Source organism: Babylonia areolata, chromosome 8 (genome assembly GCF_041734735.1).
Source record: "Babylonia areolata isolate BAREFJ2019XMU chromosome 8, ASM4173473v1, whole genome shotgun sequence".
NCBI lineage: Eukaryota > Metazoa > Mollusca > Gastropoda > Neogastropoda > Buccinidae > Babylonia > Babylonia areolata.
In genome coordinates, this window is record NC_134883.1 from 27,130,984 (window position 1) to 27,144,972 (window position 13,989).

Below are 13,989 nucleotides of genomic sequence, written 5' to 3' on the forward strand. Positions count from 1 at the left end.
ACATGGTGAAACAGGAAATGGAAATTTGACAATAAAATAATAAAAAGATATCAACTCTGTTGTCAAAGAATCGTAAAACATTTCCAGCATAACAAAGCACTGTTTTCATACAAATATTAGGAAAAAAAAAAAAGCAAGGAAATCAAAACATTCAGTGGCACTTAAAATATGGAAGGACCACAACATGATGGAACAGGCATTTACATCAGACAAACAACTAAATGCTGTATTAACTCATTTCAGTCAAAGAACCCTTAAACCTTTTTACCTACCAAATCACATATCAACTCATTTATCACTGTGTGTCAACAGTAACGCAATTTTTTTTTCCCCACCACCCCTGCATTTTCACAGCTACTTTTTTTTTTTCTTCCTGCATCACAGATCAACATAATTATATTATCACAGATGTTGATTTAAACAGAGAAACACACACGCACACTCACACACACACACACAAACTACACCATACAAGTGCAAAAAAAAGAGCACCTGATCACTTCACTACCTGTAAAAAGTCAGTTTAAGCACACACAAAAAAACCATCTCCTCAGATTTTGTAAACACACACACAAAAAAGACACACTGAACTTGTCACACACATCTTCAAACAACCCTTCCTTAATAATAATAATAATAATAATGGATACTTGCTGGGCGTTTTCCTCCCAAAGAGGATGCTGAAAGCGCATTACAATAAACATTATACACACATGACATCACTTACAAGAAACAAAAAAAAAATGATACTAATGACAATAACAGTAACAGCAACAGCACTAACAAGAGCGATTTAACACACACACACACACACACACACACACACAAACATATTCAAAGACACATTCTCTCACTCTATCACTCTCACACACACACAGACACACACACACCAGCAACCCAACATCCTTCACATCTTTACATAATGATATGCCCCTATCTCCACACACACACAAGTGCACAAGTGCAAACACACACATACCTACATAAACAAAGACTGCATAGTTTATAACTGATTATTAAAAAAAATAATAGTAATTGTATTTCATTCCTGCTTTTTTCCTCTTCCCCCCCCCCCCCCCTCCCTTTTTTAATGTTGTTTCTTTTTTTCTTCATGTTGCTTTTCATTTTTGTTCCTTCCATCACTGTTTTTCTCCTTTCAGTTGTCTTTTCTTTCTTTTTTTCATAGTCATATTCTGTTTTGTTTTGTTTTTTCTCTCTCACTGTTTTCCTTTTTACGTTGGACACTTGCTGCTGCCAAAAAGAAAATCTCTGTACCAAAGTATAGACAATAAAGTTCGTGTATTGTATTGTGCATTGTGTACTGATTCAGTCCTTGCTATCCTCCTTCAGCCTGCTCTTCAGCGCCTTGTACACCAGCCCCAGCCCCTCCTCCCGAATGCGTCGCTCGGTGGCCGCAAGCTCCTCATCGAACGTGGCCGAGTCAGCTGACAGGAGGCCGAAGAGGTTGTCCAGCTTGCTGAGGTCTGGCCGAGAGCCTTCCAGGCAGAACTGCAAGGGAGAGAACCCCATGCCCTGCAGCTCGCGGACCATCTGGCCAATGGCGTGCTGGTGGCGCAGGAAGGAGACGAAGACCAGGCGGGCCGGGTACACCTCATCGCAGTACTTTTTGTACAGTTCTGCGAAGCTGTGAAACATGGGTGGGTGGGGTTGGGGGGGGGATGTGATGAGGGTCAGCTGCTATGTACATATGTATGTCAAAATGTATGTGTGCTGAACCTGTGGAAACATCAGAGGAGGCATCTGTGCATCCGTCAACAGTGTGATGTGATGAGGGGCAGCTGCTATGTACACATGTATGTCAAAATGTATGTATGCTGAACCTGTGGAAACATCAGAGGAGGCATCTGTGCATCCGTCAACAGTGTGATGTGATGAGGGGCAGCTGCTATGTACACATGTATGTCAAAATGTATGTATGCTGAACCTGTGGAAACATCAGAGGAGGCATCTGTGCATCCGTCAACAGTGTGATGTGATGAGGGGCAGCTGCTATGTACACATGTATGTCAAAATGTATGTGTGCTGAACCTGTGGAAACATCAGAGGAGGCATCTGTGCATCCGTCAACAGTGTGATGTGATGAGGGGCAGCTGCTATGTACACATGTATGTCAAAATGTATGTATGCTGAACCTGTGGAAACATCAGAGGAGGCATCTGTGCATCCGTCAACAGTGTGATGTGATGAGGGGCAGCTGCTATGTACACATGTATGTCAAAATGTATGTATGCTGAACCTGTGGAAACATCAGAGGAGGCATCTGTGCATCCATCAACAGTGTGATGTGATGAGGGGCAGCTGCTATGTACATATGTATGTCAAAATGTATGTATGCTGAACCTGTGGAAACATCAGAGGAGGCATCTGTGCATCCGTCAACAGTGTGATGTGATGAGGGGCAGCTGCTATGTACACATGTATGTCAAAATGTATGTATGCTGAACCTGTGGAAACATCAGAGGAGGCATCTGTGCATCCGTCAACAGTGTGATGTGATGAGGGGCAGCTGCTATGTACACATGCATGTCAAAATGTATGTCATGTATTTCGTGTGTGTGTGTGTGTGTCTGTATGTGTGTGTCTGTGTCTGTGTTTAGTTTGTCACATTTGGGTATGTGTACGTAACATTGTATGTACACAAAAATGTTTTGTAAAACACCTAGAGCAGATTTCTGGATAGTGTGCTATATAAGTATCCATTGTTATTATCATTATGATAGTAACTATAGTAATAATGATGTTATTGATGATGATGATGATGATGATAATCATCATCCTCATCATCATCATAATAGTACCAATATTAATTACAATAATAATAATGACAATGATAATCATTATCATCATCACCATCATCATCAATATCATCATCATCATCAATATATCATCATCAACATCATCATCATCATCAATATCAGCATCAGCATCATCATCACCATCATCAATATCATCACCATCCTCATCAATATCATCATCATCATTATCATCAAAATCAATATCAATATCATCCTCATCAGACACTGTGTATGTACGCATGTGTGTGTGCATGTGTGAATGTCTTTTTGTGTGGGTGTGCGAGTGTGTGTGTGTGAGAGTGCTCACACGTGCACTGACGTGTGTGTGTATGTGTGTTCACACATGCACAGATCCGTGTGTGTGTGTGCATGTCTGTGTGTACACACGTCCGTGAGCACGTGCGTAAACTGTACACACATGTACCTGAGCACATGTGTGTATATCAGCACGTGCATGAACACAGGTGCAAAACTGAGACAAATAAGCAAGAGAATAAAACTATATAAAAAAAAACTATAAAAAAAACTTTCTAAAAAAGTAGGGCAGCAGCAGCAACATGAGCACTACCTAAAGCCGTGGGAATTTGAGTTCTCCTCCTCATCAGTGACCATGATGAAGGTCTTCACCACCTCCTTGCGCTCATAGAACGGCCACAGGCTGACTGCCGGAGCAGTACCTCCTTCTGCATGAGTTGTCACAGCCAGCTGCAACACCTGTCACACGCACGCACACACACACACACACACACACACACACACAGGCGCGCATGCACGCACACACACATTTTAAGATGCAAAGCATCTAACAGCACATATGGCAGGCATCAGCTAGCACAGCACAGAACATAACCCCTGAGACAGCAGAGAAACAAAAAAACACAAAACAAGAAAGGCAAGGCCTTCAAGACTCACTTGTGATACACACTCAAAGAAAAAAAAAAGTTTATCAAAAATTAGTTTGTTGAAATGTGTTCCCTAATCATTAATATAATTATATACAGCTTCATGAAAAAAAATGCAGATTTGATACACAGATGTTTGGATCAAGAACGAGTGGTTTTACCCGCTGCGCTAATGCGGTTTCAATGTTGACATTCAAAAAATATTATTTGAGCATGACAAGTGAGTCAAAAAACACATGCCTGTTTATAAAGTATCACAGTTCGTAGCTTTTGCACGAACTGCACAAGTTTAAGGCAGTGACCCACTGAAAACAAAGCATGGAAAATCAGCCTATTAATCAACCAGCCTGCTACAGTTTAGCAGTGCATTAGAATATTACAAGAGAGATGCATATATATACAGACACACATCATTTCACACTGAGAAATCTGTTATGACAAAAGAGTAATAGACTAATGCCATACAAAAGAAAATAATGCAATGCAATACAATACAATGCACTTCAAACGTAAAATCTGGATGCAAATGATTTACATATATCTAAAGGGACAAACACACACACACAAACAGAGAATCATAAATAAAAATATGTGTGTGCGTGTCTGTGCACATCTGTGCATGTCTGTGTCTGTGTGTGGTTCTGTGTCAGTGTCAATCTGTGTGTGTGTGTGTGTAATAACCCCCAAGCCCACCACCGACCTGCTCCACAGTCTCGGGCATGAACTCGGCCTCGTGATTGGAATTGTTGAAGAAGACCAGTCTGGCGGCGGTAATGGCAGTCAGCAGACTGGCGATGATGGTGCTGGTGCGGATGGCCACGCCCATGGACCCCGACTTGTCCCCAATCACCACGATGGGAGCCTCCAGAGGCAGCCTGCACCACCACAAAGCACACATCCAAGACACAGCTTTATTCCAACGTCAATTCAGCTATTAGATAACAAAAATTGATAATTGACGTACAACTGAAAATGAATGCAAGAGGGTATGTGCATGGAATATCACATCTTAACTCAAAGTACTGTAGAATTGCATACTGCTGTTATAAGTCTATGTCAACTTTTAGTATACTATTTAATGCCTGTCCTTTAACTGTGGTTGTCATTGCATGTGTATGGCTATGAGGACGTACGTATGATTTACTCTAAGTTACCTTTTAAGGGTTTCTGTTGTTGCTGTTGTCGACTGTGATTATCAACTGTATGGAGGGTTTGCCCTAGGTTGACATATAAGTATATATATATAATAATTATATTCTTTTTAAATATAATTTTGTTCTAATGTGTATATACATATATATATATATATATATATATATATATATATATATATATGTATGTATATGTTGAATGACAGTGATATTTGTTTTCTGTTTTACACCACATATGATAATTTCTCTTGTTGAGATAATAAAGTATTATGTATTCTGAAACTTACACAGTGCCTATCCTCACTAGGAGACCAAGCTCTAAGTGCTTTACCTTTTTAACCCCTTGACTTGGCGAACCTTACTGGATTTTGACTGGATCCGTGTGACAGGAGTCTGAAGTGAGGTTACTATGATGATGGTGATAAGGATGCTTATACAGGACCTATCCTGGGTCAGAGATCAAGCTCAAGCACCTTACAAACAGAACACTAACTGATATGGATACTTACATAGCACCTTTCCTCAGTGAAATACCAAGTTCTCAGTGCTCTACAAACACAGAGTCATTTGCAAAACAGGCTGCCTACCTGGGCAGAGCCAACTGACAGCTGCCACTGGGCACTTATCATTCATTTCCTGTGTCATTCAAACATGTTTCCGTCATGCACACATGCTTACTCATGCACAGACATGTAACATCTTACATGTAGGATCATTTTCTTTATTTACCCTGTCATTTAGGCAGCCATACTCTGTTTTGGGGGGTGTGCATGCTGGGTATGCTTTTGTTTCTATAACCCATTGAACGCTGACATGAATTACAGGATCGTTAACGTGGGCATTTCATCATCTGGGTATGTATACACACGAAGGGGGTTCAGGCACTAGTAGGTCTGCACATATGCTGCCCTGGGAGATGGGGAAAATCTCCACCCTTTACCCACCAGGAACTAGTACTGAGATTCGAACCAAGGGCCCTCAGACTGAAAGTCCAATGCTTCAACCACACGGCTACTGTGTCCAGGTGCAATACATTTATATCTGTTCACCTCTTTTCACAGCTGGTGGAGAATTACCTCCAGAGGTAGCCTGTACCACGAAGCACACATCCAAGATTCAATGTACTTATCTTCTTTGTTCACTTCCCTTTTCAGGTTGTTGGAGAACTTAACGAGAACAAACTGTAGAGTGCTTTGAGCAGTATTTCTGGAAAGATGTGCTGTAGAAATTTCCATTATCATCACCATTCATATCATTATTATCATAATGATTATAATAATCATGATTAAAAATCACAATTATGATAATAATTATTACGAGTAGAATTATTAGCAGTAGTAGTAGTAGTAATAGTAGTAGCATTAGTATTAGAATTAGTGTTGTACAGTCCTGGTAGTGGTAGAAATGGTGTGTCTAGTCCTGGTCATTTTGCTAATGCGGACAGTAGCAGTTGTTGGCATTCTCGGCAAACGATATAAGAGGGTATAAAATATGATAATAACCACTGCTGTTGGTGCCCTGTCTTAATGTATATATGTTGTTCTTACTACAGTAGAAGGAGAAACCTTTGTGGCTTCCAGCCCTTCCGTTCCCCCAAACCCCAACCTTCCCAGATTCCCAACACATTGGGAACCCTTACAAAAGTATCAGTCTGTCAGATACTGACAGGTATGAACAGCCCACAAACAAATGATTTTTGTTGTTGCTGTTGCTGTTTTTGTTGTTAAATGCACACACAATATTTCATGGAGAGTGAGAAAATAGACCCGTTCCCACCACCAAATCCCCACTGAAAATTAAAAGAAAAGTAAAAGACCAGCATAAAATTTTGTATGTTAAACACACACACACGTAATATTTTATGGGGAATGGAAAGGTAGAACCCCCTTCCCCTTAAAAAAAACAACAACCCTAAAACAAACGACCACAAACTAAAAATTACCGAAGACGCTGTATGTCTGTATGAGTGTCATGTGTGCATGACTGAAACCTGATTGAATTACACAGGAAATGAATGATGAGCACCAAAATGGCGGCCATTAGTCGGCTCTATCCAGGTAGTTAGCCTGTTGGGCAAATGGCCCCGAGTTAGTAAAGCACATAGAGCCTGGTCTCTGACTGAGGATAGGCGCTATATAATTATCTATATCATCATCATCATGAAAACACACACGAACACCTCTACCTACCTACCTACATACATACATACCACTCTCTCTTCATCTATCTATCCACCCATCCATCTATTTTTAATCAATTAATCAATCAATCAAAGTATCTATCTATCTATTTCTTAAACCAATTAATTAAGAAATTTATTCATTCATTCATTTATTCATTTATGTAGTTAGTTAGTCAGTTACGTATCTATTTATTTATTTATTTACTTATCATTTATTTATTCATTTATTCACATCTTCATTCATTTATCTCTCTCTATATATGTGTTTTCCAAGTCACTGACTTGATGGACGTCAGTCTGGGTTCGGCCAGGCTGATGAGGTTGGGCAGGAAGCAGGCCTTGTCCGAGGATCCAGAGGCTTGGTTGCTGCGTCCGTCAATGCCATCATGGATCATCTTGAAGGTCAAGAGCCTTTCCAGGAGCTTCCCGCTGGGCAGAGTCACCACCTCTTTGGCTGCCAGACGACGCTCGATGACGTCGTCCACAGCCTTACACTGCAGTTCCTCATAGTACCTTGATTGGAGGTAAAAGGGGCAGTCTCTTCTTGAGTATCGTGAGCAAATTTGGGCATGTATAAACACATACACACACACACACACACACACACACACACACAGAGACACTCACACACTCAAAAGTGAGATAATGCAAAAGAATGAAATATCAAAATTTTCAGTCTGCAGACCTTTTTCAAAAAATGGAAAAAAACAAAACTTTTTACTGACATAACAAAAAAATATATATCAAATTGAATCAATTCAGTTTAATTGATCTAATGCCTTTCCATGTGAAACATGCCCAGTTGCACTGTCCTGTGCAAAGGTCAATGTGTAAAACATGCATTTAAACACTAAAATGTCAACTTACATGCCTAACCTTCACAGACATCCAACCAGACACTAACAGTACTTTATGTGCGCACACACATGAAAATGTCATGCACAACATGAGACAATCAGCATACATATGAATAAGTTGTGGGTTTTTTCTTGGTTTGTTTTTGGGTTTTTTTGTTTGTTTGTTTGTTTTGTTTTGGTTTTTTGTTTTTTTTTAGCATAAGCACACACCTGATGAAAACATTCTTTAAAACAATTCTTCACACAATTATTTATGAGTTGAGGTTGTGGTACAGCATAAGACAGGAAATATGAGTGTGATAAGAAACTCTAGGGACAGCTGGACAATACAAGAGCTGGACAATACAAGGTCTTCAGAGAAGAAGACCTTGTACTGTCCAGCAATCCCTAAAGTGCATAAATAAGTGCACGGCATGTCTGTATTCCTGACAGACGTTAGACTCTGATACATGTGATATGCTGAATTCATTGACTAAAAAAAAAAGATAAATTTTTTTTTTTTTTAATCATTTACATACCATAGCACAGTATCCAGTTTTTCCTCATATTCTGCAATACGCTGTTTGGATTCCTGTGTCAGTGTGTCATTCATCTGCTTGACGTGACTGTAGGGAATGTCGTACTCCACCAGCAAGCTGTTGAGGTTCTCACGTGTCAGTTCGCGGCAGCGGTTCACCATTGTCCCTTCTGGAGCATCTTTGCCGAAGCAGAATGGCAGGAACCAGGGCAGAGCTGCAAAGTCCTGTACATAAAAAAAAAAAAAAAAAAGTTTTGAGCTTGTACATTTAACAGGTTTTTTGTTTTTTTTTAATGATCATAAACACACACACACACACACACACACACACACACACACACACACAGATACACACATGCACACACTCACACACACAAATGTAGATCACACACACACACACACACACACATACACACACACACACACACACACACACACAGAGTAATGTTTTTAGCACTACAAAGCTGCCGACATACTCAAACACTGATGCGCATGACTATCCTTTCATTTCTTTGTCTTTCTTCTCCTCCTAGTTGTTGACAACTTAAGCGGCAGCACAGTAGATATCAGTAGTATAAGAATGTAGCATTTCAGCAACAGCAACAGCAGCAGCAGCAGCAGTCTCACCACAGAAGAAATTACCTACATCAATATGAAACTAAATTTTCTCAAACCAAATTGAAACACACATTCCTCCTCCCCATCCTTCCCTCCAAGATGTACAGACCTTTAAATCATTTGTTCCACATTTCAATTGTACTTTTTTTTCCCCCTTGGGGGGTGGGTCGGTTCCATTCAAGCACATTTTCAGCATTCAGATTCTCCAACCACACTTGCCAGTATTTTCTCCCCCTCTGCAAGACCTTGAGTGGTGGTCTGGATGCTAGTCATTCGGATGAGACAATTAACCGAAGTCCCATGTGCAGTCCCACCCTGAGGTCCGATGTGTGCAACACAACATAACACAATTCAAATTTCAATACAATGAAGTACTATGCAATGCAATACAAAGCAAAACATAAATCTACAAAAATACTCAAAGTGGACACTGGGTACAAACCAATTATTTTGTACAACATTTTGTACAATGAACAGCCTCCTTCGGCCATAGCAACTAGCATGTGAATTAAACAGAACATCTGGCACAAGAGCATCGAATCTGGTACATCTGGTACATTTTCATTAACAGTGTAACAAACAAGCTATATAACTATAAGCCTTACGTTTTCTGGGTGGAAGTGGCAGATGTCAGCTAACTTCTTCCATGGTTCTTTGGGCAGGTGAAGGGCATAGAACTCCAGCTCCTCCTTGGTGAAGCCTTGCACCCAGCGTGCCACGTGCTTGCACACAGCACCGCTTGCTGAGCCGATCTGTAGAAATTATAAAAAAAAATAATAATAATAAAAAACACATCAATACATGAAATATGTTGGGGAAAATTCTGCTTTTGCTCAGTTCTCTGCATTACTTAAGCCGATGCATTCTCTCTCTCTCTCTCTCTCTCTCTCTTCTCTGTCTATATCTGACCATGTATTTCTGACCTATGACTAACCCCCCCCCCCCAACCACCCACCCACCCACCCCACACACATATGACATATTACAAATACAATTATGCACCTGTGAAGTTATGCAAGTAAAATGACAATATATCAAAGAAAACTAAGAGGTGACCAGGAAACAAATGAAAACACAAGATATCTTGCAGACATGAAAGCTTTTTCAACAGCAATAATGATGGTACATATACTGTAATTATAAATGAGTGAAGGATTTGAATGTAGAATAAATTCAGCATACCAGCGCCTGCTAGTGCCGAAGGCCAAAGGGAAGTAACTCATTTTCTCTACTGTTCGTTTGAATCGGTGCTTCTCAGTAATTTTATTATGAACACCACTGTGTTTCTTTTCTGTTTGACACATCACTAATGTGTTTATCCTAAGTTTTCAAATGGTTTCTTGGTAAACTGATTTACATTCTAATTTCTTTACATGTAGTCACTGCATGAATATATATATTTTGAAAATTTTGTCTATAATTTTCTAACCCCTTCTATACTTTGTGCGGATAAAAGCCTCAGAGATGAGATCCTTCCAAAAACTCCTCAGCATCTCAAACATAGACCACATCATCAATGGGAAAAGTCAGAAGAGTCAGGCAAACCATTTGGATCCTACATATGATCAAAGATCTCCTAACTGGGATAGAAAAAGATGAAGAAGATGAAGAAAGCGAAGAAGAATAAGACGATAATATCATGCACTTACTGGTGGTTTCAGAGCTGTCGTGTTATCAATGTCCGACTTCAGCTTGCCCATTTTCTTGGGGTTGACTTTTGCCCCAGACAGCTGCAGCTTTTTCAGTTTCTTCTCCAAGACTCGAACCTGGCGCCCTGAATCCAGCAGCTGTATGGCTTTCAGGACCTCAGGCAAACCAAACTGACTGCGGTTGTTCAACAGAGCATCTGCCAGCTCATAGTCGTTCCTTGCCCAGGCCATAGCCAGTGCTCTGACTCGAGAATCTATAGAACAATGAAGAAACAGTTCCATTCAACTGTCTTTCATGTGCTGACCAATGTTAAGTCTATATATACTCTATTCAATTAAAACAAAGCATGACATTGTCTGAGGTGTGTGCACTTCATTTATTGGTGTGGGCAATATATATATTTTCATGTTTGTAAATGCGTAACTGTGTGTGTGTGTGTGTGTGTGTGTGTGTGTGTTTAGTAGGAAAAGAAGCAAAGCATTCTTTCTCTCTTAATTTGTGGCATGATAAAAAACAAACAAAAAAACCCTACCCTGTCAGTATCTTTTTCGGATACAACATTCCATCTGTGCAAGGTTCGCATCACACTGAATAAAAGAGTATATAACTCCACTATGTATATAGACTTAATAATCGCTCTCTGCACCACGTCAACTGCACGTGCGAGAAACCCAGAAGTTTGTCTGACACCAAGACAACCAACAATCGATGTGGACGTTAAAACCTAAGCATGTTCAAAGTCCAGGCAAAATGCACAGGTGGCCAAAATGTAAAATGCGCTAACTCATTCGTGTGTGTGCTTCTTCTTCTTCTTTCCCTTCTCTACCGCCTTCATCATAGTGAAGATTCTGTAGATTACAATCTTACTTACTCTGTGCAATCGCGACACCGTTCTTCTGCAAAACTGCGAGGGCAGCTGCGTAGCGTGGTCGGTTCTTTTCCTGCGCCTTCATGTGTTCCGCAGTGGGTACCACGCCCACGAAGAAATCTTTGGGACGCGTATCGATATCAACAACTGCCGCAACCTCCCCCGCTTGCTGACTATCATTTGCACGTGGCTGAGATGCCCCCCTATTGCCTGGCCTTCTACCTCGACCTCTCCCTCTGAAACCTGCTCCCCGCCCACGGCCTCGGCCACGGCCTCTCGACATCTTTGTCGTCTGCGGTGTTCGTCTGCTAAAGAAACGGAGCACCTTCGACAGAAGCCGGAGGTATCTTTTCGGGAGGACTTGTGGGGACGCGAGTCCAAACAAGATGTTTTTGCTCTTTCTTCTTCGCTGTTTGTGCTGGTGAGAATAAGCCTGTTCAGAAGACGATCGCACATATATGCTGGGTGGGTCGGTGTTTGCACCATTCAAGTGAAAGTCTGCGTGCTTGGCGACCAAAACGGAAATTCTACCACACACAAAAAATAATCCCAATGACGAAAAGAAAAATTAATGTAAATTGAAACTCTATTGTTAAGAAAAATAGACACAGACACAGTTCGCAACAAAGCGAATGTAAAAGACTAAATGACAAATGGAACATTTTCTAAAACATTAAATAAAAAAGAAAAACGGGTTTTTTTTTCGCGCAATAATTGGGTCATAGGAGAGCGGAACAAGGTTAACCAGGGTCTCCCCAATCGTGGTGCAATAATCAACGGCATTCCGAACGCTATTTTAGGCATATTCGTAATGTGAATCCAGATGGAACTCTCTCGACCTGTGTGTGAGTGTATGTGTGTGTGTGTGGATGAGGATATACGACGCAGCTCGAAAGTGATGACAGACGTTGCAATTCACACAGAAAATAAATATGCTAAAGTTTAATTTGAAAATTAAAAAAAATAAAAAAAAGTTGAAAAGACGCTGCAGTGTTTTTCATTGCTGTGTTGTGTCATAGTTTTGTGTTATTTTTGTTGGTTTGGAGGGTTGATAATGATTTTTTTGTTCTAAATAAACCATTTAAAACCGTATTATACTTTTTTCCTTTCTTTTTTCATAATCTTTTCGTCAGTTTGTTTGTTGTTGTTTGTTTGGTATGGTGTGTGTGTAGCATGCCGTTTTTAATCTGTCACATTGACTCGGTCTCGTCGATCGTTTGTGCGGCACGTGTAATGTTTCAACAAGCTACTTTTCTCTTCGTCTCTCCAGCAATAATAATCATAATATACTTACGTAACTGAAGAAGGCTGTAGACTGTACTGTACTGACTCGATACCGACACACACACACACACACACACACACACACACACACACACACACACGCCGGCGCGCGCGCGCATGTCTGGCGAAAATTTACTTACCTGTTCAGTTCCCACGGTTGTAGGTGTCCTTCAGTTCAAAAGGTGCTAATTTTGTCTGCTGTTTGTTGAATCAAGTTCTATTTTTGCTGTTTCGCCATGAAATATTGACTTATATTTTTTCCCAATTAAGTTGGTTCCACAATAATGATTCTCTCTCTCTCTCTCTCTCTCTCTCTCTCTCTCTCTCTCTCTCTCTCTCTCTTTCTCTCTCTCTCTCAGTCTCTCTTGACCTTCACTCACGGATTTTTTTTTCAAGCACACACACACACACACACACACACACACACACACACACACACATATATATATATATATATATATATCCAGTCTACAATAGATTATGCATGAATACGATGTATATATATATATATATATAAACTCTCTCTCTCTCTCTCTCTCTCTCTCTCTCTCTCTCTCTCTCTATATATATATATATATATATATATATATATATATATATATATACGGGACTCTGCTTGTGCGAACACCATGATGCCGTTCATTACTGAATCTTCATAAACAGGGGCTGAATTAGCTGGTACTCCTTAAACTGAAAAGACTTCCCTTTTGGACTCATGCAAACTATAAACAGCGAATATCCCCGGCCGTCCCACCAATCTGTAGATTAGAGTACAACAAAGGAATTACAATGCACAAGTTTATGACAGGTAACGCACAACCAACATTAATAAACAAATCCTCTGTAAATCCATCAAGGAACCCGCCAAAAGTCCATATCCCAATCCCAAGAATCGACTTGTTCATGAATCCAGTCTGTTTTAATCAGGCGCCATGCACTCTATATGGAACTCACTCCCAGAAAGTAATTAAACGCCATTGCCCAAACAACCTTCAAAAACCATTATCTTTTCCCATCTTATGCCATATTTTGTAATGCAAATTAATACTGTTTGTAACTTGTGTACAGTTGACTGAGAACCTCCCTCACCCTCCGCCCTCATTCTGGTCTCAGCAGTGTGGTGTGTGTTCCGTGTGTTTAATTG

General features: G+C 40.3%; 1 protein-coding gene across 1 annotated transcript in view; it reads right to left on the reverse strand.

Moving 5' to 3' along the window:
• LOC143284693 (uncharacterized) overlaps positions 1 to 12,057 on the reverse strand; it is a 13,329-nt gene extending 1,272 nt beyond the window's left edge. The window contains exons 1-8 of the mRNA XM_076591625.1: positions 11,565 to 12,057; positions 10,693 to 10,946; positions 9,649 to 9,795; positions 8,427 to 8,650; positions 7,334 to 7,564; positions 4,419 to 4,593; positions 3,385 to 3,530; positions 1 to 1,645 (exon numbers count right to left, since the gene is read on the reverse strand). The exon at positions 1 to 1,645 is cut by the window's left edge and continues 1,272 nt beyond it. Coding sequence (XP_076447740.1) covers positions 1,327 to 1,645; positions 3,385 to 3,530; positions 4,419 to 4,593; positions 7,334 to 7,564; positions 8,427 to 8,650; positions 9,649 to 9,795; positions 10,693 to 10,946; positions 11,565 to 11,844 — 1,776 coding nt within the window. The 5' untranslated portion in view covers positions 11,845 to 12,057 and the 3' untranslated portion in view covers positions 1 to 1,326. The remainder of the gene's footprint in view (positions 1,646 to 3,384; positions 3,531 to 4,418; positions 4,594 to 7,333; positions 7,565 to 8,426; positions 8,651 to 9,648; positions 9,796 to 10,692; positions 10,947 to 11,564) is intronic.
• Positions 12,058 to 13,989: the final 1,932 nt, after the last annotated feature.